Source organism: Mytilus trossulus, chromosome 14, assembly GCF_036588685.1.
Source record: "Mytilus trossulus isolate FHL-02 chromosome 14, PNRI_Mtr1.1.1.hap1, whole genome shotgun sequence".
In the NCBI taxonomy this organism is placed as follows: Eukaryota; Metazoa; Mollusca; class Bivalvia; order Mytilida; family Mytilidae; genus Mytilus; species Mytilus trossulus.
This window is the reverse complement of record NC_086386.1, coordinates 11,665,858-11,693,811: the sequence shown is the minus strand read 5'-3', so window position 1 is coordinate 11,693,811 and position 27,954 is coordinate 11,665,858. Positions and strand designations below refer to the sequence as shown.

General features: G+C 32.1%; 2 protein-coding genes across 2 annotated transcripts in view; one reads left to right on the top strand and one right to left on the bottom strand.

The window, feature by feature from the left end:
- Positions 1 to 36: 36 nt before the first annotated feature.
- LOC134697476 (uncharacterized) lies at positions 37 to 18,935 on the bottom strand. The gene is made up of 10 exons (XM_063559756.1): positions 18,621 to 18,935; positions 16,979 to 17,146; positions 11,379 to 11,546; positions 8,728 to 8,849; positions 7,683 to 7,864; positions 5,832 to 5,985; positions 5,425 to 5,481; positions 2,878 to 4,402; positions 1,969 to 2,060; positions 37 to 173 (listed from the first exon to the last, which is right to left on the bottom strand). Exons 1-10 carry the CDS (start codon positions 18,836 to 18,838, stop codon positions 37 to 39), a joined length of 2,823 nt encoding a protein of 940 aa, XP_063415826.1. The 5' UTR covers positions 18,839 to 18,935.
- The window catches only part of LOC134696032 (allene oxide synthase-lipoxygenase protein-like), a 23,381-nt gene continuing 12,891 nt past the window's right edge, over positions 17,465 to 27,954 (top strand). The window contains exons 1-6 of the mRNA XM_063557582.1: positions 17,465 to 17,578; positions 21,746 to 22,226; positions 23,588 to 23,632; positions 24,747 to 24,875; positions 26,705 to 26,802; positions 27,397 to 27,529. Coding sequence (XP_063413652.1) covers positions 21,768 to 22,226; positions 23,588 to 23,632; positions 24,747 to 24,875; positions 26,705 to 26,802; positions 27,397 to 27,529 — 864 coding nt within the window. The 5' untranslated portion in view covers positions 17,465 to 17,578; positions 21,746 to 21,767. The remainder of the gene's footprint in view (positions 17,579 to 21,745; positions 22,227 to 23,587; positions 23,633 to 24,746; positions 24,876 to 26,704; positions 26,803 to 27,396; positions 27,530 to 27,954) is intronic.

Below are 27,954 nucleotides of genomic sequence, written 5' to 3'. Positions count from 1 at the left end.
TAAACCCTCTCAATATAAAACTGAGAAAAAAAATGTTCATTTCATTCTATTGACCCTGAATCTTTTACTTCTAATGGCCCGTTCGGCGGAAATGTTCATTACAAAATCTACAAGTTCAAACATTGTCATAACACTGGCTCCTATAAATAATCCCATGGATCCACCAATATCACCTGCAATATATATAATGTCATCTTAATCAGCAAGTAGGTAGACTGGTGTTTTGTACGGGGGAGGCTATGCATTTTTTTTGGAAAAAAAAAGTTTCCAGCTTTTGGAGAAATAATAATATGTTTTTTGACCCTGAGAAAAAGAAATTGTGTGTTCCACATTCATCTGCCACTATATGTTATGCTTAAATTGAAAGAAATTCTCTGACTTGTCGCCAAAAAATTAGAAAGTTTGTCCAGAAAAAAAATCCATAGCCCCCCCCCCCCCGAAAATAAAAGGGTTGCTGCACTATAGCAAGGATTTGTATAGTGTCTCGCTAAACAAATCCTTGCTTGTAGGTGTCGTTTTCATATATTAATTAAATAAAACAACATAGATGTAAAGCAGGCATGGTTCATATTTGGCTTTTTTTTTACTTTTCTTTTTATTACAATAGGGTTTTTCTCTAGGCAGTATAAATTAAATCACAAAATATCCTACTTTTTTTTATCGTGACATCACAAAATGTGTACTATCATCGATTGTGACTTCACCAAATGCGTACTATCATCGATTGTGACTTCACCAAATGCGTACTATCATCGATTGTGACGTCACCAAATGTGTACTATCATCGATTGTGACACCACCAAATGTGTACTATCATCGATTGTGACTTCACCAAATGACTACTAACATCGATTGTGACTTCATCAAATGCATACTATTATCGATTGTGACGTCCCCAAATGCGTACTTTCATCGATTGTGACGTCATCAAATGCGTACTATCATTGATTGTGCGTCCCCAAATGCGTTCTATCATCGATTGTGATTTCGCAAAATGCGAACTACCTTCGATATTAATGTCAGCAAACATACATCGAGTGTAACGTTACCAAATGACTATTAACATCGATAAAAAGGTCACAAAATGCCTACTATCATCGATAATGACGTCATCAAAAGGGTTCTATTATCGATTTTAACAGCACAAAATGCGTTCTATCATCGATTGTGACGTCAGCAAATGCATACTTTCATCGATTGTAACGTTACCAAATGCCTACTAACATCGAATATGAGGTCACAAAATGCATATTATCATCGATTGTGCCATCACCAAATGCGTACTTTCATCGATTGTGTTGTCATCAAGTGTGTTTTATCATCGGTTGTGACTTCACCAAATGCGTACTATCATCGATTGTGACTTCACCAAATGCGTTCTATCACCGATTGTGATGTAAGCAAATGCGTACTATCGATTGTGACTTCACCAAATGCGTACTTTCATCGATTGTGATGTCAGCAAATGCATACTTTCATCGAATGTAACGTCACCAAATGACATCTAGCATCGATTATGATGTCACAATATGTCGACTATCATTGATTCATTGTAACGTCTACAAATGCGTTCTTTAATCATTTGTTTGCTTGTCAAAAACAACGCGATGTGAATCGCAAGTAGAGCAAGAACTCCTCATTTTACAGTAGCATACTAGTTCACCTCGAGTTTTTGTGTCAAACTGTTTTGTTGCTCGTACTTTTGTACGTTATTATTATTATTTTTTTGGGGGTCGTTTTCCTTATTTGTGATGTTTGTTTTTCGATTAATTTTGGGTAGGGGACAACCGTAGCATATGCAACCTCTTTGACAACACAATGCTCCTATTTTTTTTATGATCGTTTTCCAACTGGTTTTATATGATCTAGTCATTGGGATATTTGTTTTGTCTCCCTTGTACTTTTTGATTTTCCTAAGTATGCAGTAAATTTAATTGGTTTACTCATTGAATTTTATTTTATACATACATAACAAGCCAAATATGTCATAAGCTTCTTGCTGATCTATTTCTTCGTAGCTGAGTTCTCTATAGAATACGTCCAGCTGCAAAAAGTTTTCTCTGTAAAGTACAGTTACGAGTATTTCTATATTCATTTTTAATTTGTAAATCACGCAAAAGTATAGCATCTTAAGCTATAAATAATACTACAAGTAGAATGTTTGGACAGATCTTCTTTAAATTTCACAAAAAGTTCGACAATAAACCGGAAAAATTTCTCGTATGAAACGTTCTTGATAATTTTTAAAATGTAATGAAGATATTGAAAGCTTACAGACTATAAAACTTGTGTGTAACAACAGAAAACACGTGAATCATCAAATCAGGATTCAATAAATTTCAAGGCTACTCTAATTGTTGTGAGGTTATAATTTGGCAGAAATTTGATGGAACATGTATTCAATTTAAAGTACGGATAGGATAACATGATCAAAATCATTTCGATTTTCAAGATTTTTTTTTCAAAATTTGAAAATTAAAAAATAACTGAAGGGGATGCCAATTTAGAGTATCCATAATATTGTCATTGTGTGTATTGGGGACATTCACTACAAACATGTATGTACATATTATCGTTTTATAAAATGATGAACACAAATAGTTCAAATAAAATGAAAACAACACGCGATAAATGTATGCGTCCGAAGAGCTTTTCTGGATTTAGTTTAGTTTAGTTTAAACATATTTTTATAATGGATTGGAAAACAAGTTATTTCAACTTATCTTAATCCGTTCCCACTTCGCTGTTACGAATGCTACCTTGTAGCGGCATTAGACTGCTCTTTTTTCAAATCTACAAGGGTGCATGAGATATTGCTCTCTTTCTCTCACGGATGTATAAAGACCAAAATCGTTAAGAGCTATAAACTTATAGTACCTTAAAAAATACTGATCAATCTTTATACTCGATTTAAACGAAACCATGTGCTCTTTCAAGGCTTCAAAATGGTGTCCCAATTTTTTATCAGTTTCTCCGATAATTGCACGCAAATCATTTTGATTTCTTGTTTCTGATATTTGTGTGTAGATATCACTACTAAAGTCTGTCAGATTGACCAGGAATGATCTGTAATTTCTTCGATGGTAATAAGGAATCATGTCTGGATCATTAATTATATCTGTCCATATGTCTGTAGAACGTGTCACCAGAACAGTCCAGCCATCATAAATATTCTGACCTCTGTTTCGGATTTCCTGGAATATCGCCTCACATCGTGAAAACTGGCTTAATAGATAATCCGATAAAACTGTATTAGCTAACGTGTTTTTCTTGATACGCGAATCGACTTTCAAATACTGGGTTAACTTATTCATAAATATATTAATATGAATGACCTCGAACATCGATATATTTTGAATGGAATCTCTCAGATTGTTCAGATTACTTTCTATAAATTCCTTTGTTTCTATGTAATCAGTAATATATTTTTTAAATCTTTCAAACCGGTTTTCGATAATAATTTTTGGTCTTTCAATACATTCGGCATAAAATACACTCTTACTATGGTAGAAGGCTTCACATTTGTCTATATAGGATAAAGATATGGATGCCATCATTGTTAAATTTAAATTTCCAGTGATGTTTACCTCGTCTAATAAAGAAATATAACTGTTTAGTTTACTTTTAATGGCTTCTATATCATTTTGTACACGAGGAGCATACTTCCGCGCATAGCTGTTATGGACCAACGACTCGGCAAGAAGTATTTTGGGGGTTATGTAATCGTTATGTTTTCGAGCTGTTTTTCCAAATCTATATCTAAATATTGGTGTTCCGTTTTGATAAGCCTCGTACAATTGTGAAATATTTGCGGATGCGCGTTCAGCAGTTTCTATCTGACTTCGAATAAAATCGAGGCTTCTTGTATATATTGCCTCTCTGGTACTTTTATCAAGGCTCTCATCTGAAGACAGGTGCTTAAGATTTGTTTCAATCATAAATACAAATTCATGAAAACCGACACATAAATTCGAAAGAGTTCTTTCTTCCATAGCGTCACGTGGTCGTATAAAGTTTTTCGTCACGTGATATATCTGGTATTTGTAAAGATAAGATTTTCTATTCCATGCTGCTTTGTCATTTGAATACCTTGAATCTATGAGCTGTAAATGAACTGAAATTCGTTTAAGAATATTCTGCAACATGTCGATCACATTGTCAAACGACCTCTCAAAATTCTTAACCAAGCCACTAAATGATTCATATTTTTTTTTCTCCATACGGTTTGAAATCTCGCGTGAATTAAGAATTTTCTCTTGTAATTTTGACGTGGAAACGGAAGTAAGTTTTTTCTCTGCTGTGTATTCTGACGTTGATGCATATGACATGATAGGATCAAACACGCTGTATTTACAAGCTGTTGGGCAGTGACACTGGTCTTGTAGTGTATCATGCACAGTTCCTGCAAAGGAAATTATTTCAGAATAACATTTGATTATTTAAAAGTTTCAAAATATTTTACCAAAAACTGGCACCTGCGTGTTTGACTTAGTCTTAAAAAATTAAGGAAGGAAAAAAACCAACACGCTCTGATATTATTGAAAACGCTGTTAATGAAAATTTCACATCAAATTATTTATCTATGAAGTTCACTTGTAATTGTTGAATAAAGGGTGTTAACATGTCTTACACACTCTACGCATGAATTGGCAGCTATCAAGCATAGATGTCAATGAAAAACAACTAAATTTAGAAAGAACATTGGTAAAGGCAACAAAAGGTTAAAAAACATCAACGAACTTTTTCATAGTGATGTGTATGGTCATACTAAAATAACTACTAATAGTTTGAATAAAAGGCGTCATATAAATACCAAAAAGGCAAAACATAAGAGTAATCACAGGCTGGATACATTGAATGCGTTTTGATGCGTTTTGATATTTGATTTTGCCATGTGATTATGGACTTTCCGAATTGATTTTCCTCTAAGTTCAGTATTTTTGTGATTTTACTTTTTTGGAAACCAGTCACTAGTGGTAAGTTTGTTTTGTTGTAATGTCAAACATTTTTGGTACTTACTGTTTTCTGCATTATTTAAACAATTAAACAATGTTTTACTTTGCCAACGCAAATTGAAGATTTAGCAAATAGTGCGTTTACTTGTTTTGCCCAGTGCTTGGTAAAGATCATTTAAAACGGCTGTTTCCTCTTATAGTTGATGTGATTACCTCAGTTTTAGTTGGTAACCGGATCTGTTGTTTTTTTCTCTCAATCGATATATGACTTTCGAACAGCGGTATATTATAATACTGTTGCCTTTATTTATCATACTTCAAAGTCTACTGATTGAAAAGACAATTAATTTAAGGGAAAACAACATACAATCTTGAGAAATAAAACGCGAAGGTATGACATCAATAATATATTCGATGCATATAATACTGTATACTGTTGTTTTTTTTAAATTGTATAATTATAATTTACCGTAATAATTTTTGTAACATGAATAGAACGCCTCCATCGTACATTCTTCGCCACTCTCTGTAAAGTATGTATATATAATGAAAATGAAAAATAGAGTTGAGTAGTTACAATTGAGTTCATAAACGTTTTTCTATGATAGCTCAGTTATTTTTCCTTTGAAAAACATAATTTTAAACTGATTGATAATAATAATTCTGACGCCGCACAACATATTTGTAGGTCTATCAATATCAGAGTTTGAGACTGTAGAAATTCTGTGTGATGTTATGTTTGATTGTTACATTTGCTACAAATGTGGCTTGTCTGTATTTTTTTATTTTATCTAAGCGCAACGCTTATCTGTATTTTATATTTTTTCAACAAGAATTTTGAATTATTTTCATTATTGCTTGTTAAGTTTTGATTACCCGTAGTAGAAGGAATGAAAAAATTTCTGCATCCACATTTCTTCTGTGTAAACTGATTTAGACATTCTATAATGCAGGCATCAACAGAATACTGTCTACTATACTTCAACTGTGTCTCCTGACACTCACCATACGGTACGTGTAAGTTGTTGATCTAGGAAGAAAATCTTAGTCATCAGTTGGACAGCAGATCCGTAAGAATAACGGTGTACTTTGAAATCATTATGTTATATGAGATGGCATGGCTGAAGCAGGAAGTGTAACAGTTAATCTTTGCTGAGAACCAGAGTCAAAACCCTGAATTTGAGGGATTCGTATTGCCCAAGCTTTAGTTTTCGGTGTAGTTGTTTTGTTGGTTGTTAATTTTCTGGCAATTGTTGTGTTATGTATCTCTTCAAAAAAGTTTTTTGAAAATCTTTTTGGTATCTAGATATTCACATTCGACACTTATCCGAAGATACACAGCTTGATGTTCTACAGCAATTAACTAGTTGTGTATATTAGTATTTGATTTTATGTCGTTCTCATCTTTTTGTGAAGCAGCACTTTTTTGTTTCCTTAGATTATCGTTATATTTCAAAGTTTTAAGTGATCAAAAGTGGTAACGCGATCAAATTTCACTTTTTAACAACAATATAATTATACATGAAAAAAAATAAAATATTTCTTCTTTCGTGTAATAAGTATACTTGTGCTATAAAAAAATGAATATTTTCAGTATAAGGTGGGAAATAAATAGAATCAATCAATCAATCACTCAATTAAAGTATAAAAAAATGGTCATGTGCTCTAGGTGTCATACCACCAATTAAAAGTCCCTATCTGTTCAACCAAATTTTGCAAATTTTAAAATAAAGTTTTCTTAATATTTTGCCTTAAGTTTTACTTCATAGACACTAGGTATATCCTGAATTGTACAGGTGTCACCTTTCTGCATGCCAATTTTCAACATATATTCAAAATCATATAAAAAAGAAGAGAGCTCCTAAAAGGAGGTACCACTAAAACATGTAAAAATAACCCTTGGTTTTCTGGAAATCTTAAATTAGTATACCATGGAGCGCATTAATCCTTAATTTTTTAATGCAAACTCCCAAAAAGGTAAAATCTTTGCTCAAAATGGTCTAAATATATTTCTCTTTCAACAAAAGTTTCATTTCTGCAAATTTGGGGGTCAGTTTATCTTTTATATAAGCTTTGGATTTCAAATATTTTGGCCACGAGGATCACTGAAGAGACATGTATTGTCGAAATGCGCATCTGGTGCAAGAAAATTGGCACCGTTAATTTTATTACTACCACTGGGTCGATGCCTCTGCTGGTGTACTATTAGTCCCCGAGGGTATCACCAGCCCAGTAGCCAGTACTTCGGTACTGGCATGAAAATACGGATTTTTTGTGTTATTAAAATTTGCTGTTACAAAATATTATTATAAATTAAGGAATGTATCTCCCTCATGCAAAGCTCTGATTCCTTTCACGGCTTTACTTTTTGGACCTTTTGAATTATAGCTCTTCATCTTTTATATAAGCTTTGGATTTCAAATATTTTATACATCACTGAAGAGACATGTATTGTCGAAATGCGCATCTGGTGCAAGAAAATTGGTACCGTTAATTTTATTAGGTGAAAAAGGACATCAAATGCACTATCTTTTGTCCGAGTAGGCCTACTTTCACATACCTACGTTCTTTATTTGAGGGGGTAATTGATGGTATGTCACCTCTATTCTATTTTTTTTTAACTCGATAGAAATATCTATAATTTGATTTCTTTTTGTAAGTACACAATTGACCGTTTTTGACATTTATTTTTATGATAAATATTACAGCAATACTTGTTCAACATACCATTATTAGCTTTAGTCCGACAAAAGCATGAATACCTGTTGGTACCGACATTCCCAGCTCCTTTATACGTGGTATATCACTCTTATCATATGTCAGTAGTTTAATGCCCGCAGCATCATTTGGACCAGGCATGTATTCATATTGCTCAACATTCAAAAACAGTTTTAAACCGTGATCGGCTCCTTTAAATGTCAAAACATGGTTAATCATAAATTGTAAGCGAAAACATATCATTTGCCTTACAGAAAAGAAAAACACATATATGTATGGGAAATACAGGTGTTTGCACCTTCGCTGGCCAAGTATTATCATCCAGTAAATTACAATTTTCACTAGTTCAGTAAATCAGCTTTAGTTGCAAGGAAATGTACAAAGTGATAACACATACTGATATTTCAGCTAGGCTAATTAAAAATTTCCTTCTTTTCTTTTAGCTAATTGATATTGGAATTTGGGGGGAAACCTGTCAGATATGATCGGTAATGACAATACTTGTGTTTCCTTCCTTACTAATCCAGTTGTCAGTAGCATTGAATTGAACACAATGATAATATTACTAAAGCTTCTACAAGGATGATTATGTGTTTTCTTTTAAGATGTAGTGTGCTCATTGAAAGTGAAGTTTGGAAAATGATATTGGTACATTAAAAAAAAAGAAGAAGAAGCTAAAATTAGGATTTGATATTAGATATCTACGTATCTATAGTTTATGTCTTTAAGCACCAACTAAAATGTATGTACTACTTGACCTGAAATGTGTAGAGGAAATCATCAGTATGAAGTTCAGGAAGAGCTCATCAAATGCAAATAACTATAGATATACCAGTTTTTTTATAATTCGAAAGTAATACAGCAGTGAAAAGTTATTAAGAAATGATGCAGATATCAATAAACATCTTTATTTTTCTATATGTAGCACTTCTAGTAGATATACTTATTACCCGTAGAGCTAATGATAAACTCTTCTGGTCTACTGTTTTGTTCAAAAGTAACACGTAACTAGGGATATACAAGTAATGTTATTTATCTGTAGTACTATCATTACCCGTAGAGCTAATGATAAACTCTTCTGATCTACTCTTTGGTTTAAACGTATAACACAGTCCATGGTCTGTTAATATTGGTTCAAAATCTTCATGAGTACATGTTACACCAGCCCATGAACATCTGTAATGTATTTAGACAATTGTTTGTTATTTTTGTTATTTAAGTAAGAGTAAAAGAGTAAGTAATTGTTACTAATGGGCTGTCTATGAGGGTATCATCCACACAGTACCAATAGTTTCGACACAGACATAACTTCACAAAGTGTTCCTACATCGATCATTAGGAACCAACGGCCATAAATGATTGGACCAAATTCTCACTCATAGAAACTTGTAAGGCAGAAGTGCATTATTTACGGACTTTTCCTTTAAAAGCGGAAAGTTATTAAATGTCTTGAATGCTCAACCAATTTATACTTTCTCCGAAAGGTTGGTTATATTTATTTATTTTATTGATTCAATGATATAAAACTTTGATTAATGAAGGGTTTTACCTCATTTATAGTTAAATATTATACTATGCATTAAGTTAAGCTGGTTTTTGGGTGACAACTCCCCTTTGTTCTTGGGGAGCAACATATGTTTAAAGCAAAGCTCTGTCTTCCATATTGGTGCATACATACAAAGTAAAATATGGAGCTATTTGTCCTTCGTTGAAGAAAACAAAAATGGCATATCATATTTTAATTCAAATTTGTTAAATGATTTATAACGTTCTAATTGAATATAAACAGACGTAATGAGACAACGTTAGTCATATTAAAAATCAGCATTAGATTAACAGTCATTAAATAGAGCAATGAATGACACAGAAAATAAACAAAAGGAAAATATTAAAGTCATTATCTGCTATTCATCTATAATTATCTATAATTTTATTTTCATTTTCACATCAATTATTGTCTTTAACGTAGACTTATTATAATAAATCAATACAGAATGTAAATTTTTAAGTTTTAAATGTGGGTGTAATCTAGGAACAGTATATCTATATATGTTCCTGATGTAATTTGGTTTGTTGAGAAATAAAGATAAAGTTTTATGAAGTTTATGTTGATCTATCATGTTAGTTGGATAGGCAGTATACTCCACAAAGATTGACATATCTTGCGAAAATTACCAGAGAATTCAATTAGACGATATTTCGTCTAATTTCTTGACATAGAAAACGGAGTGGATGATGATAGATGAACCTTACTGTACGTATGCATGTAGGGTGAATATATTTATCATGAAAGTGTTTATCTCGGGCTGAAACTGATCTGGGTACGACAGTCTTAATGAGTAGATTTCCACAAAAACTTTCAGATTCCCCCAGAGTTGAATTTACCTCGACCATAATTGATAACTGGAAGTAGTTGTTCTCTATGCTTAGCTCATACGTATTACAATTAAGTTATATGCCCGCGGGTTTACACTGTTTTGGCCAGACATCGAAGAGAAGCCCAGCCTTCCAGTTAAATCGGTTTACTCGATTTCTGATTTCAATTCTTGTAGTTCGTAAATGGATTCAAACAAACATTACGCTGAGAGTCATGACACTAATTTGCCGTAATATAAACTATAATTACACTTCAAAAAGATCTTTACAATTTGTGGAGGGAACAAACCGAGGTCATGGGCTTACCGCAGAAGTGCAGTGTACAAACAACCACTAGATCACGCTCTAAGGACGAGTGCTGGGAAGATCAAGAAGTACCAAATACCTAAAAATTGGAATTGAACCTGACCAGTACTTGAAATAACACGTCGTTAGAGAAACCAAAATAGTGAACAGCAAGCTAAGATTTCTCAAACGCAACTTAATAAGATATAAAGAACTCACATTCATGACGGGGTCCAGATCTATGTCAGATTCAAAATCTACGGTAAATATTTTGCTATGCCATCCCAAATCTATGGCAGAATTTAAAAAAAAACAAATCTAGTACAAATTTTCTAAATAATTAAATCTATGGCACTTATACCCGTCGCAGTGTCCAAGATAACAAACAAGCCGACAAGAAGTATAAATCAGTATTTGAACAGATTAGACGTACGACAACGGGAGTATATCCATAACTATTTCTCAAATGGAATAATTCCATAGTTTTAATTTTAAGAATCGTGGTCAGCTCTGGAGGAATTGGCAGTTTTAAATAAGTAAAACTTTTGCTTTTCAAACACTGTACACTAGACTATTTTAAAACATGTATGTAATATTGTCTTAAGCCATCGATGCATGTTTATTAATGTGTTAGTTTCTTACAGCTTGAAATAACGGTTAATACCCCGAGGCTAAAATCGTAAAATCGCCCGCAAAAATGTTAGTTTCTCACTAGATGATTGGTTCACAAAATAATGAAGTATCTGAAGTATAAACAGGATAAATGTTTACGAAATCATAAACCAACAAAAACAGCGAATTACCGCATATAACGCGTTCAGCTATCGTTTGAAACCTATATAAATCAAGATACACTCTTAACATGCTAAACTTATAACCAAAACCAGTCTATTCACTATTCAAACAACTAAACTGATAAATAAAATACTTGTTATTGAAGCGCTACCGAAAGGTTTTGGGTCTGATGAAATTTTCCTCCATGGTTAAATTTAATTCCATGGAGATGATTGATGTAATTTGAATACCTATGTTAAATAAACTAACCCAACAATCATATCTTCTTTTGTATGACCCGCTTTCTGAAACATTTTGCTAATTCTAAGTTTGCTGGCATTAAACTGTACTAAATCACTTGAATCAAATGTTTTTGAAGAGTCATTATACATGGTTTCGATCAGTCTGTACCAGTTGTTCTCAGCTGCAGCTGTTGATCTAAAATATTTTAGATTATACTTTTATATTCATAATAGCATCTACACACTTAACTTCAGAGGTAGTAAATTAAGAACAAAGGATATGTTTCTTTTTGAAAATCACATTATTTCATATCAAGACAAAACATCTAACAAAAAGCAATGTGAATAAATCTAGAATATCACACTGTGTTAATATATTATCATTTATCAACAGAGGTTAATAAACGTTCTTTTTGCTTAACTTATGCTATTGGCAGGTAATGATTTTGTGTCGTGAATTAATACACTATATCTACTGTTTCCAATATAGAAACATGAGAACAAAGTTCTAATATTTACAAAACATTCTTAATTGCTTTAGATTCTTTATTTCTATTTGCTTTTGTCGTTGCAACCTAAATCTTTATCCATTAAAACATTTATAACCCTCATTACTATCGTACCAGCGTATGTGGTATTTTTGTTAGAATACACATTATTGAAAAGGGTGGAGTGGAAATAGAGACGATGTTTATTTATTCTTAATCAAGGGATTGCATAATGCCATTAGACTGTTCACGCATCAATGACGTTGTTTTTAACTATTAGTTTAATCAGTATATGTTACAAGAGAATGTTTAAAAACTTTAAACATTCTCTGATACACGGGTGTCATTCGGTTTATCGAGAGAAATGAGCGTGAAAGAATATCTAACGGCGGTCAAGTATTGAGCGACGATCGTGAAATCTCTGGTAACGGATCGTGAAAGACATTTAATGGGAATTCTAGGTCAGAATCTTTAAAAATATTGCTTAATTTTCAAAACGCGGAACAAATCCGAATAAAAAATATGTCTGTCAAAATGGTTTAACTTCCCCAACATAACTGTGAAATAAGAAAGAGAAAATATTCAGTACTTTATGAAAAAACACAAAAGGCGCAATGCATGTTTATGCAATTAATTACAAATAACACGCTTTTTGTTACTATAATGGTCATGTTTCAGTTCATCGTGATATATTTGAAATGTAATCTTTGGTGTATCTGATAGTACAGTAAAATTAAGGTATGTTCTCCTCTTAGAAGCATTAATTTGTATATGAAAACCTTGAATTTGTTGAATATCCATCAAACTTGATCGTGAAAGATCATGCAACGCACTATTTTGATCGTGAAAGAGAATGGGTGGCCAGACTTATTACTAGTAATCAGAAATCAGTATTTCTTTTACCATTTGATAAACCTGAAACTGGTTGAAGTCTGTAACTATTTTGATAAGGATGAACATTAAAGTTTTTTTTTTATTCAATGCTTTAACTCGAAAGTTAAAAAACAACAACTAAAACATCTTTAGATAAGTTTCATTGATTCAGCTCTGAGAATCGGTCAAGTGCAATTCATGCAGAGTGACACTATTTACTAATAGCCAATAATATGGATATGCAACGTTTAAACCAAAATGATACCCATCAATCAAAAAATTACAGCAAAACAACATCTGTCATGAGTAATTTGAGATTGAACGATAACCAACATTTTGTGCAACAGTACTTTCTTATGTTCTGTATATACAAAGCAGATGTGGATTGATTTAACTATATACTACAGACTATAGAATACCAAATCGCAAATGCTGTAATGTCTCGTCTGCTTTACTTATGATAGTTAATGTTATGGAACGTCTATAATATTAAGGGTTTTACTAGAAGTGTCAAATGCGCTTAAGCGCTTAATGTATTTTTGTCAATCTGATGAATTAAGCCTTTTCAATTGATTTTTATAGTTCGTTCTTATGTTGTACAGTTATACCACTGTCCCAGATTCGGGGGAGGGTTGGGATCCCAATAACGTGTCTAACCCCGCCACATTATTAATGTATGTGCCTGTCCAAAGTCAGGAGCCTGTAATTCAGTGGTTGTTGTTTGTTTATGTGTTACATATTTGGTATTCGTTCAATTTTTGTTTATACAAATAAGGCCGTTAGTTTTCTCGTTTCAATTGTGTTACATTGTCACTATGGGAGCCTGTTATAGCTGACTATGCGGTATGGGGTTTGCTCATTGTTGAAGGCCATACGGTGAATTATAGTTGTTAATGTCTGTGTCACTTTGGTCTCTTGTGGATAATTGTCTCTTTGGCAATCATACCACATTTTTTTTTAAATTATGATTGTCAATGGTTAATAAAAAGAATGCAAGGTCAGATGAACCATGACATTCAGATCTCTACAAATATCCCGTAGACCAAATAAATGTGTTCCGATCCTTACAGTGCCTTAGAAACTGACAAATATAAAAGTAATGCTGGCCAATTATTTCGAAACATAAGGTCAAAAGTATATGAACCCTGACAGACAGTCAGACATAGACATCTTTCTATCATTCAATATATCAAATACAATTGACGTCATTATGGTCATTTATGAAACATGCAAACAGACATGTACAACATACACGAAATGCCATGGCGCTATAGCATACAGGTATATATCCAAAGGCTAGACAACATAAAACGAGCATTGCCGAATGATGCATGACAATGGGTTCAATGTCAGTTGAAACCTTGCAGAAGTCGAAAATGTACACCTCACAATCATAACAACAGACACTTATCCTAAAGCTTAACGAATCCGCGATACGGACTTGACCACAAAAATGAATCTTCATCCATGAAATAAGGCAAATTCGGGGTCAGGTGAATCCTGTCTGACGGACATGTAGTTTATAGGATCCAATATACCAAATGTGGATATCCTATAACTCGTGATAAGTGAGTACTTCACATGATAATTAAAGCTTCATCCTACAATCATCCAACCATTTTACATTTCATTTTCTGACAATATTTATACTTTGAAAAGCTTAAACCTATTGAGGATGTTGACCTTTATAGCTTTTCTCAATATCAATAACAAATATTAACTATGATATGATTGATGGAAAATTTGAACGTCTTCGTAGCATCAGATCTTTCACGATCCCTTTCACGATCTTCAAAAATACGGTACATGATCTTTCACGATCCAAAAAATCCATTTTGTGTAAATAGTTCTTTATTTACCAAGTTTCATATTATGTTTATACAAAATAACTATAAGAACCATTTGATTAATTCAAATAGAATGCCCTTATTCGTATTAAAGAAGGTTTTCTAGTCGAAATTGTGAAAAAATCATGTTTGTTTACATTTTTTATGTCATTGAAATGTCGAGAAGCAATCTGCCTTTTGTTGTTTTGTAATAACTATGTACTTTTAAAACTGGATATTCTGACATACTGATCATAATGTTAAACCATTTTGACAGACAGTTTTATTTTGTCGTAAATTTGTCTGTGTAGTTAATTTAATTGGAATATGTCTTCTCGATTAAATGTCTTTCACGATCCATTACCAGAACTTTCACGATCGTCGCTCAATACTTGACCGCCGTTAGATATTCTTTCACGCTCATTTCTCTCGATAAACCGAATGACACCCGTGTGATAGCCTTCATCGATAAATGTCAATGATGTATAAATGCATGATTTATGACCAAAAAGCACATAGAAATCTCTACGCTTCCATAACACATTAAATCTCATAATGATATATTGAGGTGCATAACAATTCATTTGGGTCAATTGTTATTTATGTATTAGTTGCATTGTATCAATAGTACTTCAGGGATAAGTTTTGTTTATTGTAGCAAAAGTATAACAGGAATTATTTGGGCAAATTGTATCAATTCTACATTATGGATCCTACTAATGAGTGATGTTCTGATGAAGTTAGCTTAATTGTATCAAAAAGTAAAATCACAAAAATACTGAACCCCGATGAAAATACAAAACGGAAGTCCCTCATCAATTAGCACAATGAAAAGATAAAAAAAAAACACCAAACGAATGAAAAACAACTGTCATATTCCTTACTTGATACAGGCATTTTCAAATGTAAAAAATGGTGGATTGAACCTGAAGTGTAAGTACCATGGATTTGTTGGGTCAATGAATACATGGTACTTCAGTAATTAGTTGCTTCAGTTTTATCAATTGTACTTTAGTGAATAGTAGGGTCAATTGTATAAAATGTACTTTTTTATTTGATTGTTCAATTGTATCAATAGTACTTCAGGAATTAATTGAAACAAGTGTTTTTTAAATCAAAGTTATATCAACTCGAATGGAGGAAGTTGGAACATGGTTTCAACAAAACGGATATTACCGCTAGTAATGCGGCACATATTCGGGTAGTCTTTTCATCTAGTTCACTAGTACCATGAGAGAAAAAGACAAGACTGGTCGAAAACAAAAGTGAGCATCTAAAGATTCAAGGTTTGTTTGACAAGGCAACCCTTTAGGTGGATCTAACATCCCTTCCGATTTTTTTCGAGTTGGGTTTGCCCTGAAAACGGGAAAATATCTTTCATCAAATGCTTTAGTTAAAATAGAGAATGGAAATGGGGAATGTGTCAAAGAGACAACAACCCGACCATAGAAAAAACAACAGCAGAAGGTCACCAACAGGTCTTCAATGTAACAAGAAATTCCTGCACCGAAGGCGTCCTTCAGCTGGCCTCTAAACAAATATATTCTAGTTCAGTGATAATGAACGCCATACAAATTTCGAAATTGTACACAAGAAACTAAAATTAAAATAATACAAGACTAACAAAGACCAGAGGCTCGTGGCTTGGTACAGGCGCAAAAATGCGCAATAAACATGTTTGAAAGACGACTATCTGTCGTTGTTTAATGTCATGATTCGAAGATTGACAATATTGTGGTGTTCAAATAGGGAAACCTTCAATTCAGACAAATGATATGATTCTGATTCCATTCTAAGATTTCCTAAGCAGACGCGTTACTAAATATTTGGAGATGTACGATGGTGTACTTAGATTTTTGAAACTTTCACTTGAAATTGTTTCGACATGTCTGTCTACTTAATCATTAAAAACTATCCACCAAGTTTCATTTTAAATGTCTGAGGCAAATTGATAAAAACAAATTCATTGATTAGAAGATAGGCATATTGAAAATCAAATCCATTCCATTCCACTTGTAAGCGTGGTGTTTGATAATGGACAGATATTCGAGTGTATCATGATTTTGGTCCTGATAATTTTTCCTTTTGTCGTTATTATTACGTCCGAAACTATCGACCAGTACTTCATCATCGTGGTTGGCGGAATGGATAGCTGACATAACTGGCCCCGAAAACAGCCGATGTGAATGCCAAACCAAACAACACTCATAAATAATCCAAATTTATATACGTAGTCAAATTGTCGCATTTATTCAGTTGAACAGCAACAAATCATCTTAAGCTCACCAAATGTCTTCGGGCATCGAACGCCTTCAGGCTCCAAGGCTTATGTACCGCCAGTCAACATTATTAAAATTCAACCAGTTTGTTTCATAACAAAATTATGCCTAAATTGTATTGCGATAATATATAGCTTTACTGTATAACAAGGGACAACCTACCTAAATGCATTTTGGTTGCAAATTGTGACAGAAGGGAACACCAGTGAACGATTATAGTTGACTTTAACGTTGACAGTAATTGGTGAGTTATAATAATAAATTATCCTGTCTATTATCTGGTATGACATAACACCACAACAGGAACAGGTTAATACGAACCAAAATAGTCTACAATAAGACAAAATAGTAGCGTTACAATAATAGGGCATTCGTTATCAGAACATTGCATAAAAAAACATTATTAGATTAATAGCCGTTATATGCAAATGATGTAACAAAATAAGGTGTGTCTCTGACCGCAATATTATAAATAGAGAAGAGTAGTAGCAGTACAAGAAAACTAGAGGTTTTATCATTTTCTGAGTATGTACTTAGCGACACTCCATCTGTTCTAATGGATACTATTATATATATGTTCACTTTAACAATTAGTTATTTCTTTGTAGATATCAATTGTAATGTTTAATATGAGAACTTGATGAGGAATAATCCAACATTTTCTACATAAGAAATAAGTACACCAAGTCAGGAATATAAGAGTTGTTAACTTTTCTTTTTTTTGCTTGAGTGTTGATTTTGCCATTCGATTAGGATTTTCAGGTTCATGAAAACAGTCTGAGAATATGCCAACAACGCCATTTATTTCAATTGGAATGTGTCTAAATGTTTATGCAGGGATATATCATATTCATTGTTAATTCATAATAAGATTGAGAAGGGAAATAGGAAATTTGCCAAAGAGACAACAAACCGACCATAGAAAAAAACTACAACAGCAGAAGGTCACCAACAGGTCTTCAATGTAGCGAGAAATAGCACTATTTCTTTTTCATTTTCTGAGCATTAAATATCAAGATATATGAACAACGGTTATACCTAAAAGGTCAGTTTGTTACAATAATTATTGTATAACAAATGTTAAAGTATGTCACAAAAAAAATATTTTTTTTGTAAAACCATTGCTCTTGTCTATTTTTGCCCGGAAACTAAGTTTTTAACTACCTTGTTAGGTAAAAAATGTCAAATTTAACATTTATATAGTGACATTATTGTTTACCTTTCTGCACTAAAGTGCTAATAATATTACCTGTTTCTTTATCAATAAGGTCAACATAAAAAGTCTTTTACCATTTTTTTTTAATTTTAGGGACCACATGACGGTTCTCACTATGCTCCACCTTTTTATTAGAAAGAAGGGTACTTGGTTTTTTTTGTGTCAATAGAATGTGATCTTCAACGAAACAGCTAAGCACTGCATATTTTTTAAATGAAGTTATGTCAGTAAGCAATGATATCAGCTATTAAACGAATTTTCGCGACATTAGTTATATCCATATATTAACAGACCATCTGACAGCACTTGATTACTTAAACTATCAACTTGAAATTAAAATTAAAATGCCGTACTTCCTAGTTTTCAATTCAGAACCGTTTTAAGTTTAGTTTTTTCCAAAATTTTGTAAATTGATACTTTTTGAAAAATCTGACTTTAAGTTATGGTTTATTTGTTTTGTTATTTATCTAGAAAAATGGTTCGGACGCACGTTCTTTAATAATGAGATTTAGTGTTATTTTCATAAATTCCAGAATATATGAACCCCAGAAATTTGTAAGTTATCACAAAGAATTAAAAACTACCTACCTTCGAAAAACAAATGCATCCCTCAGAGATATATATTTAAGACCATGAAGTGTAGTTTCCTGGGCAAATTGATAGCACTCGTCCCTCCAGCTCTGATGTTTCTTATCTTTCTTCTCATTGATGATATGGTTATCGTATATGTCCATATTAAAATAGTTAATATTTCCAAAGTTGGACATTTCTTTGGGTGTGTTTACTGTCATTGTGCCACTGAACATTTGTACCTTTCCGGTACATAGTGAATACTTAATCTGCACGATTCAAACGAACGATTTTTTCTCAATTAATACAAAGCAAAAAAGCTGACTGTTTCACAGCAATTACCTTAATAATGACACTTTATTACAATGACGTTATTTCAAATGTCAAATGTGAATTTGAAAATTGTAAAACAATATAATGGCTTATTTCATCTATTTATGTAAATGATATGAAATTAATAAAATCAATTGAAACTTTAAGATAATAATCTTCATCAACTCATTATCACAAAGATTTTATGTTTTATGAAATAACTTTGGTCATTAAATCTATAAAAGATATTTTCATCATGCAGTCTTTGATATTGATGAGTCATTTCGAATGGATATGTGTTAACATAATAACATAATCATAACAGGTGCTCTGAATAAATCGTCTTATTTCTCTAGAGGGATTGTAATCGCACAGTTGAAAAAGTGCATAAGAAAATCAACATATCGGGCAAAAGGAAAGGCCGTTAGTTTGGAAATATTGGATTGGTTGCATTTACTTTACTTTACATAATGACTTTCATTGTTATATTTGCATATGTCTTTGTATCTCTTTAGGCTACACATATTATTTAGATTGGTCATTTTTTTTCTGTAAGTCAATAACACTCAGATTACTAGTTACATAAACTAATAGCAGAGGTTATCCAATTTTTTATGCAACTATCATATAAGTGAGAGGTGTAGCTAGCTTCAAAACAAGGTTTAATCCAGCATATTCTACATAAGGAAATACCTGCGCCAAGGCAGGAATATGTATTTTTTTTCCTTCTTGAATTTTCCTCGGAGATTGGTATTTTTGTGATTTTACTTATTTCTACATCGCGACAGACCATCTGCTAATAACACTTAGTTCTGCAATGCATCTTCCTAAAGCCTGGGACTTGGTTGTAAAAAAAAGTTTCTCAGTCACACCAATTGAAAGATAATCTGAGTCGTTGCACAGGTTTTGGATTGAAATACATTGATATGCGTGACAGAGAGACCAACCGATATACTTATATTGCTTATCATTTATATAAACAATTCCATACCTTTTTAAACCTTCTTAGTTACAAACTAAAACCAATGGAAACGCAAACATAAAACATCATGTCATGATGAACGAACATGAAAATAAAAGTTCTACTTATCTAGTTGGTGATTAATAGTTTGTGAATGGCGAGTTTGGATTTGTTTTCTCTCAATCGATTTATGACTTTCAAACAGCGGTATACTTCTGTTGCCTTTATTTGAAAGGATTAGGAAAAGTGAAGACAAATCCGAATGAGGACCTATGTAGAGAAATAATACTTATGTAAACCTGATATGAAAAAAATAATTCATTTACTTTTCTTTTAACCGGTTCATGCTTATGACAGTCTAAGTTTAAATGAGTGTTTTGTAAGTACCAGGGAACTTTTTAATTACTTTGAGAAAAAGTATTTATGTAGAGAACATTCTAAAGTGGTGTTGGTTTTTCTCATTTTTGAAGGTCATACGGTGACCAATAGTTGTGGACTTCTCTGTCACTTGGTCTCTGGAAAAATGTTGTTTTAATTGAAAAACTCTCACAAATTATTTTAATGTATACATCTGTCAAGTATTTAGAAGAAAAAAATGGTCTAGGAAGGTATATAAAGAGATTTACGAATTTTTACCTTGAAAGTTTATTGAGCTTCATTGTCGGGTTCATAAATATCATTACTAAAAACCTTGACAATTGGCTACAACAGCTTTCGTCAGTTTTACTATATACACGTTTGCATAGATGTATCAGAAAAAATGTGGTCATCGAAATAAAATCGACGAACAAGTACAATAAATAATTGTATTGCTTGTCCATTTGTTATATGTCGCACATTTTGTAAACTACAGTATATTTTTATTTTGTTGTTTACAGATGTAAAATGTACTGTACAACATGTACCAAGATCATACACAATCTTTTAGTTTGTAAACATGTGAAAAAAGTATGCTCTATCAAGCGAAAACACAACATTTTTATACGAAGTTATATTTGAAGAAGGTAATGTTGATTACTGGAGCATTTCAAATATACATATTTTATTAATTTTTATTTGTTTGTGTTGACTGTACAGGTAAGAATACACCATTGTTTGATATAATGGCTCCCTAAAAGATAGCGGTGAAAACTGGACCCAAAAAGGAAGCTGGGACGGATGCTAATGTTTATATGAAATGTTTGCGTCCTTGGCATCCATTCTAGAAGCTTAAAAAAAACAAATCTACAATTAATATTAAAGGAATTGATTGGTGCATTGAACTGTATGAAATATATTTTGATATTTTGCTAGCCCAGCAATTTGCCGAAATTTGCTGACTTTGAACTTAAGAAAAAAGGTCGACATTATGAACGGCCATCTTGTTCAAAACAATATGTGCAAACCTTTTTTATTCTCGTGTTTTATGTTAGGTGAACAATTTTTAATCATGAGATTATTACCTAAGCATCTAAGAGAGCATCCTACTGTAACTACTTTAAGATGAATTGATACATCTTTTTTTAACTCTGTTGTATCAGCTTTCTTTAGTTTACTTTATATATATTTACATAGATTAATTAGGAAATCTGTGGTTGTAGAAATTTAACCACAAAAATGCACAAGATATAATTTAAATACACATTCGTTAAATGTAACATATTTTGTAAACTATAGAATTTGTTGATTTTGTTGCTTACTGACGTTAAGGAGATAAAACTGCAAAAGATAAAATGTACTATTATCATTTACGATCTATTTTTAATTTTATGAACACATAAAACATATATGATTTTTCAAGCGAATGCACATTACATTTTAAAAGTATTTTTAAATAAGGTAAGGTTGATTACTGAAGCATATCAAATATACATATTTTACTGTTGTACAGGTCAACTTCAACGTTCGGTAATATGGCTTCCTATAAGATAGCGGTGAAAACTGGAGACAAAAAGGGAGCTGGGACGGATGCTAATGTTTATATAGTACTTCACGGAAAAGGTATCCAGACAAGCAAGTACACTCTTGATACCTTCTTTAAAAATGATTTCGAGAGAGGAAACATCGATAACTATTCTGTCGATTCTGAGGTTAACATACCAGAAGTACAAAGAATCGAGCTGTGGCGAGACGCATATGGTTTGTTCAGCAACTGGTATTTGGATTGGATTGAAGTAACCAATTTGGCAACTAACATTACAACAATATTCCCAGCAATGAAATGGATCAAAGAGAACCAGCGTTACTTCTTCAATCACATAGACACATGTTTACCACAAGACGATCCATTCAAAGAAATGAGAATGTTAGAGCTTCAGAACATACAGAGAGATTATCAGCTTCAAGTTAAGGTACCTGGAATACCTGCTCAGGTAAGAATACAGTAGAATGAGCCACAAACTTTATAGGTTTCAAGATATATCATTAAAAACTTCTTATTATTGTTTGTAAGGCTTCGGTAAAATGAATTGACGTTCCTTGATAAAAACATCCCTACATCAGGTAAACAAAATAATAAGCTATACATATCTTTTATAAGTAAATCTTCTTTTTATGAAAAAAAGATGTACCTAACGTAGGTTTCAAATTTACAATGCATTAACACATTTTCAAACAAGGGTATTTCCATATTTAGAAAAAAAGATAAAACTCACCAGGAAAAAACCGTTTTATTGACAACAACAATACATCATTTTTTTATTGTTCCAAATGCGTTGAATGGTAATAATCGCTGCGATTTTTTATCTGTTTATTTTTGCATAATCGTTGGTTCAGCAAGTAATTAATTCCTCACGTTTCAAATATTAATATTAGTATTAATGTAAAACCTTTCATTTAATCGAAATAATTCATCTTGACTTTTGGGCCATTGGTGAATACTAAAAATAAAAACAAGAAAACCTAATAAATACAATATTTTGCTTCTGTGCAACTTAAAGTTCCTAAAGTGCATCGTGCTTCTATCCTGTTTTTGCAATTGAAGCGTTCAAATAATTTTTTTTTTTCTTTAAACATGTTTAACACAATCATTTTTTTCTATTTTTTTCGTCTCTTTCTTCAATTTAATCTTTGCAGTACTTTGGTAACGGTATTTGTAACCATTTTGCATTAATTGAGATCGTACAAATTGAAAAATATCCAGTATGGAGACTTTTTTAAATATCAGTCTGTTTACGAGTAAGTAAGCTACAAAGTAATAAAAAACAATCTGCACTTTAAATCTTTTTAGTATATTAAATTTAGCTAGGTAAAATAGAATCAGTTTTCATGTTCATGTAACTGTAACATTCGTGAGTTAAAAGCTAGTAGTGTATGCAAACCATCGTTATAAAGAATCATGCATAATACTGCATGCTATTCAATGATCACATACTATTGCTCACCCTGTATTGCTACCAGCATATTGTATAGGCTATTGGTGTTTGATACTATTTTAATCAATAAACACGACGTTTGCATATAATTGGTGCACAGTATAATTCACCAGTTGGGGATTCTGAACAAGTCTCTCATATCCAATCAAAAGTATTCACTACATATTGGCATTATTAACAATATTAATTCGATTGTCCCAAGAGATTCTTGGAAAGTCTTTATACTAAAATAAAAACATTTGAAGATCAGAAGTACAATTAAACCTTTTTTTTGTGTATTATTTTTGTTGTGAATACCATGGATTGATTTATAATTTTTATAGTTTATGGTGTTACAAAAATAATTATGTTATTTTTAGATAAAAGAATTACCAGACGATGAAAGATTCTCATTTGATTATCAAGTAAGTTTAATCAGATTAAGTTTTGCTCATTGTTGAAGACTGTGTGATGACCTATGGTTGTTAATTTCTGTTTCATTCGGTCTCTTGAGGGGGTTGTCTCATTGGCATTCATACCACATCTTCTTTTTTATAAGCAAACGTTTCATTTCCTTCTCCCTATTCTATGTGATCATGAACCATAGACGAAACGGTTGAGAACAATTGAAAGTCGGTGCAAGATATCAAAAGAAAGTCCAAAACATTCAAAAACGAGATACATGTTACAAATTGAACCAAAATATGGGTCATTAAATAACATTTTGAGGATTGAAAACTCTATTTTTACAGTTTAGTTTTCATGATTTTTTCACTATCTACTATCCAAAAACTGAACATGCAGAATATATTTTTTGCGTATTTGTCAAATATTTCTTTTTCCGAGGACATTATTGTATATTAAATATTTTTGACATGCTTTCAGTTTTATTAAATAAACACGGATTTGTGAATTAATAACGAAAGTTATCAGCAGATTAGGTTGACTAGTCGTGCATCAAAAGAAAATAATAATGTTCACACACTTTTTAAAGTACTTTTCTTTTCTCCAAAGATTGTATCTTCAATGTAAATAATAAAAAAAAAATACATAAATTTAAAAGCGGTTTTATATTCAACAAGGAAATATCATTCAAATCAATCATATCACAAAATACCTTTAAATAATATTGTATTAGTATACATCATTAAACTAATATAACTAAAAGACTTACATAATATTACGAATATAGTAAAATAGCAAACATACCGATCTCCGAGGAAAATTCTAAACGAATAGTCCCTAGGCAAAAGAGGTCGATGATCAACTACATATAAAATCCAATGAGTTTTATTAGCTTAGATCTGCTTCATCGTAAAATGTTATTTCATTTTTGAGCCGAAAATGAAACTTACATTGATTTTTTAACAAACTAATTTGAATGAAATGAATAATAAAGAATTCAGAAACAACAAAACAAGCGCTGTACATTTGTGTTTGTTTGTTGTTTTGTCAGGTTTCTATTTTTACTATGCATGTTCTGTTTTTGAATTTTGCATTGCTCTAATAATGTTTAAACTGTTTGTTTTACATGTAAAGTTCAGCATGGGCTTGAAAGGCAAAATTTACAAAGAAGAAGGTCAGAGATTAGTGATGGCGAGCGGCGTCGAGTGGAAGGATGTCGAAGACGTGAAGTCTATGTATACTCCGGTGTTTGGAATCCCGCAGGTAATTACTACTTATACAAATCAAGACAGAAAACAAAGACAGCAGAAATTAATGTAATTCAAATGCATGATTGGATCGATTGATTCTACTTTAGAGCTTGGGAAAATGCTGAAAATTAAGATTCAATAACATAACGCAATTCCATGATTAATCTCGTCACATGGGCGTTATTTCCTAGATATAGGAAGATGTGGAATGAGTTCCAATGGGACCACTCTCCATCTAGGTCAAAATTTATAACAGTAAACCATTATAGGCTAAGGTACGGCCTTCAACACGGAGTCTAGGCTCACACAGAACAGCAAGATATAAATGGCCCCAAAAATCACTAGTTCAAACTATACAAACCAGAAAACCAAAGGTCGAATTTATATAAAAACGAGAAACGTATGAACTACATAAACAGACGACAACTAATGTACATCAGATTCCTGACTTAGGACAAGTGCAAACATTTGCAGCGGGATTAAATGTTTCAATGGTACCAAGCCGTATCTTTTTCTTAAACAATAGTATAAATCACAACTTAGAAAGACACTCTATAACATATTTATTGGAAGGCTTAACTCAATAAAAAAAAACATGATGTAATTCAAAATAAGAGCTGTCAAGCTTAAGGTCATTTATTCTGTTGTACGTAGCAGTTGAGATGTTTTCTTTTTAATATTGAATTGTTGCTTGATTTCCAAATCTTTCGAATTAATCGCACATAAATAGATTCCAGCAATTCATTATAGATGGATTTTTTTATACTACACGTTAATTTTAGACTTGACGGTTTATAGAAGCCTATTCAAAATATCAATAAATGAATGCACATTTTTTTAGTTGCAAATCACAAGGATTGAGTACAATTTTCTACAGTTTTTTTTTAAAGTTTTTTCGTGCAACACACAAAATTGTGATTGTGATTGAAAAAAGTGATATTTTAGCTCAGATTAATTTGAATTTTATACTTACTGTTGCCCTTTTTCGAGTCGGTTCGGCGAACAATGTAGTCTAACGTTTTGTATGGTTGTAATGGTCTTAGGTAGCACTCCACAGTTAGAAAATTCTTTGATTTTCAAAAGTTAAAAGTCGAGTAATTCCTTTTATGTGTATCCATGGCAACATTCTGCATTTATTTCCCATAAAATATTGCAAAAAGGGGGGTGAACATGTCACATTTTCCCCAACAATTATGATCAAACTTGAATTTCAATGCCGTTGAGTGATACTTTTTTAGAAACTGTTTTCCTAAATCTTCCTAATGATCAAATGAAAAATGGGTGTCTTTCGCCTCATTTTTTCGTAAAATCCAATCACAAAGTTCGTGCGATAAAAAGTTGTAAAGAAACATTACAATAATTGGTGGACCAATGTATGGTAGTACATGCAAATACGGACTGTTATACAGAAAACAGCCTATATTACATACATTACATAACCTTGATGTTCATATAAACCCAATACAAAAGCTATTTTAATACTCAGCTATCCAAAAATGAATTTTATTGCACACTAGCTCTCATATTTGAAAAATCCACAGGGGCCAAAATGCGAAACTACACACCTAACTGTGGAGTGCTAACTTAGCCGTTTTAAATTAAAATTGGAACTTTGAGGTTTGGTTTTTTCATCCTTTTTATCCTGAAATTCATAACCCAAAAAGATTTTACAGAGAGACAACCCTACGTTGATCATGTGCTTTTGTGTAACTGAAATAACATCACAATATGAATATATATATATAAGGTATGAAAAAAGGTACTCCAATATTGTATTTACAACATAATAGCCGAGTCAAAGAAATACGAAGTAAAAATAAAGTATATTATCATTGTTTGTAGGGTTCTAAAACCTTCAACGATGATGCTAACTTTGGACGTCAGAGGTTGAACGGTTTAAACCCGTCATTATTGAATCTCTGTACCGACATTCCTAAAAGGTAAGTGTTTGGTATATTCAATAATCAATAAAGCATACGCTATGATACGATTCTGATCATTAAAAGTAAATATGAGTGAAACGGAATGTTATGCATGGATGTGTAAACTTGGTAGACAAATCAAAATCACAATGCGGCATCCCAATCAACATTCATTCCGAATGTCAGAATCGATATAAAATATAATCAGCCAATCAGTTCCTGACATATGGGTTGTTCGGTTTCGTCGGTTTGTTTCCTTTATTACTCAGTTTTAACAGTTGTTGTTTACGAAAATCAAAGAACTAAACGAAATATCAATTGATTGTTGTCGTCCAGTACAGGTATTTATTTAGGACCCTACTACCTACTATATGTTGGAATGCATACCACATGTGTATGTTATAGATATCGAAATAAAATCATAGTTAAATTCTAGCTTATCTTTTAATCATTTGAATTTACTTATGATCTGTCATAATCAACTTTTTTCTATTTCAACATTGGTTCAAATATAAATTAATGAGTTATGGTTTCTTGTTTATCATTTATATGGTTCCTGTGTTAATGTTACTTTTTATCGTTTAATATTTTAATTTTCTCTTTATATGTCAGTTTTGGAGTGACTGAAATAATGGTCAAACCGTTCTTAGAAGGCAAGACAATGAAACAAGCCATGGACGCTAAAAGGCTGTTTATCATAGACTTGGCAATATTAGAAGGCTGTCCAACTGTTGGGGAAAACATTGTAAGAAGCAGTTATAAATCTTTATGGTGCTGCATTCATAACAGTTGACACAAATCTATCCGTAGTATCTATTGGCAATGCTTTATGCACAATTAATTCCGTGAAATTATTTTTCCTACTCCTTTACATAATATTTAGAATCTTTAATTATACGCTAAAAAAGGGTGTAAAATCTTATGTAGAAATAAGTTCGTATTGAAATAATACTACCTTTATTATGTGTTCAAAACAAATGTAGATGAATCTTCACTAGACACAAATATGAAATGATATGTATAAGAAGGTGATAAAGGTTTATATTCGTGCAATAGTTTTGCCATTTTTATTGTACGTGCAGCTGTGAAAAAGGTTCGTTATTCACCGTGTTTCGGGTAATCGGTAAAAAAATCAAAGGGCAAGACATTTTGAGTTGATCGTTCATCGTG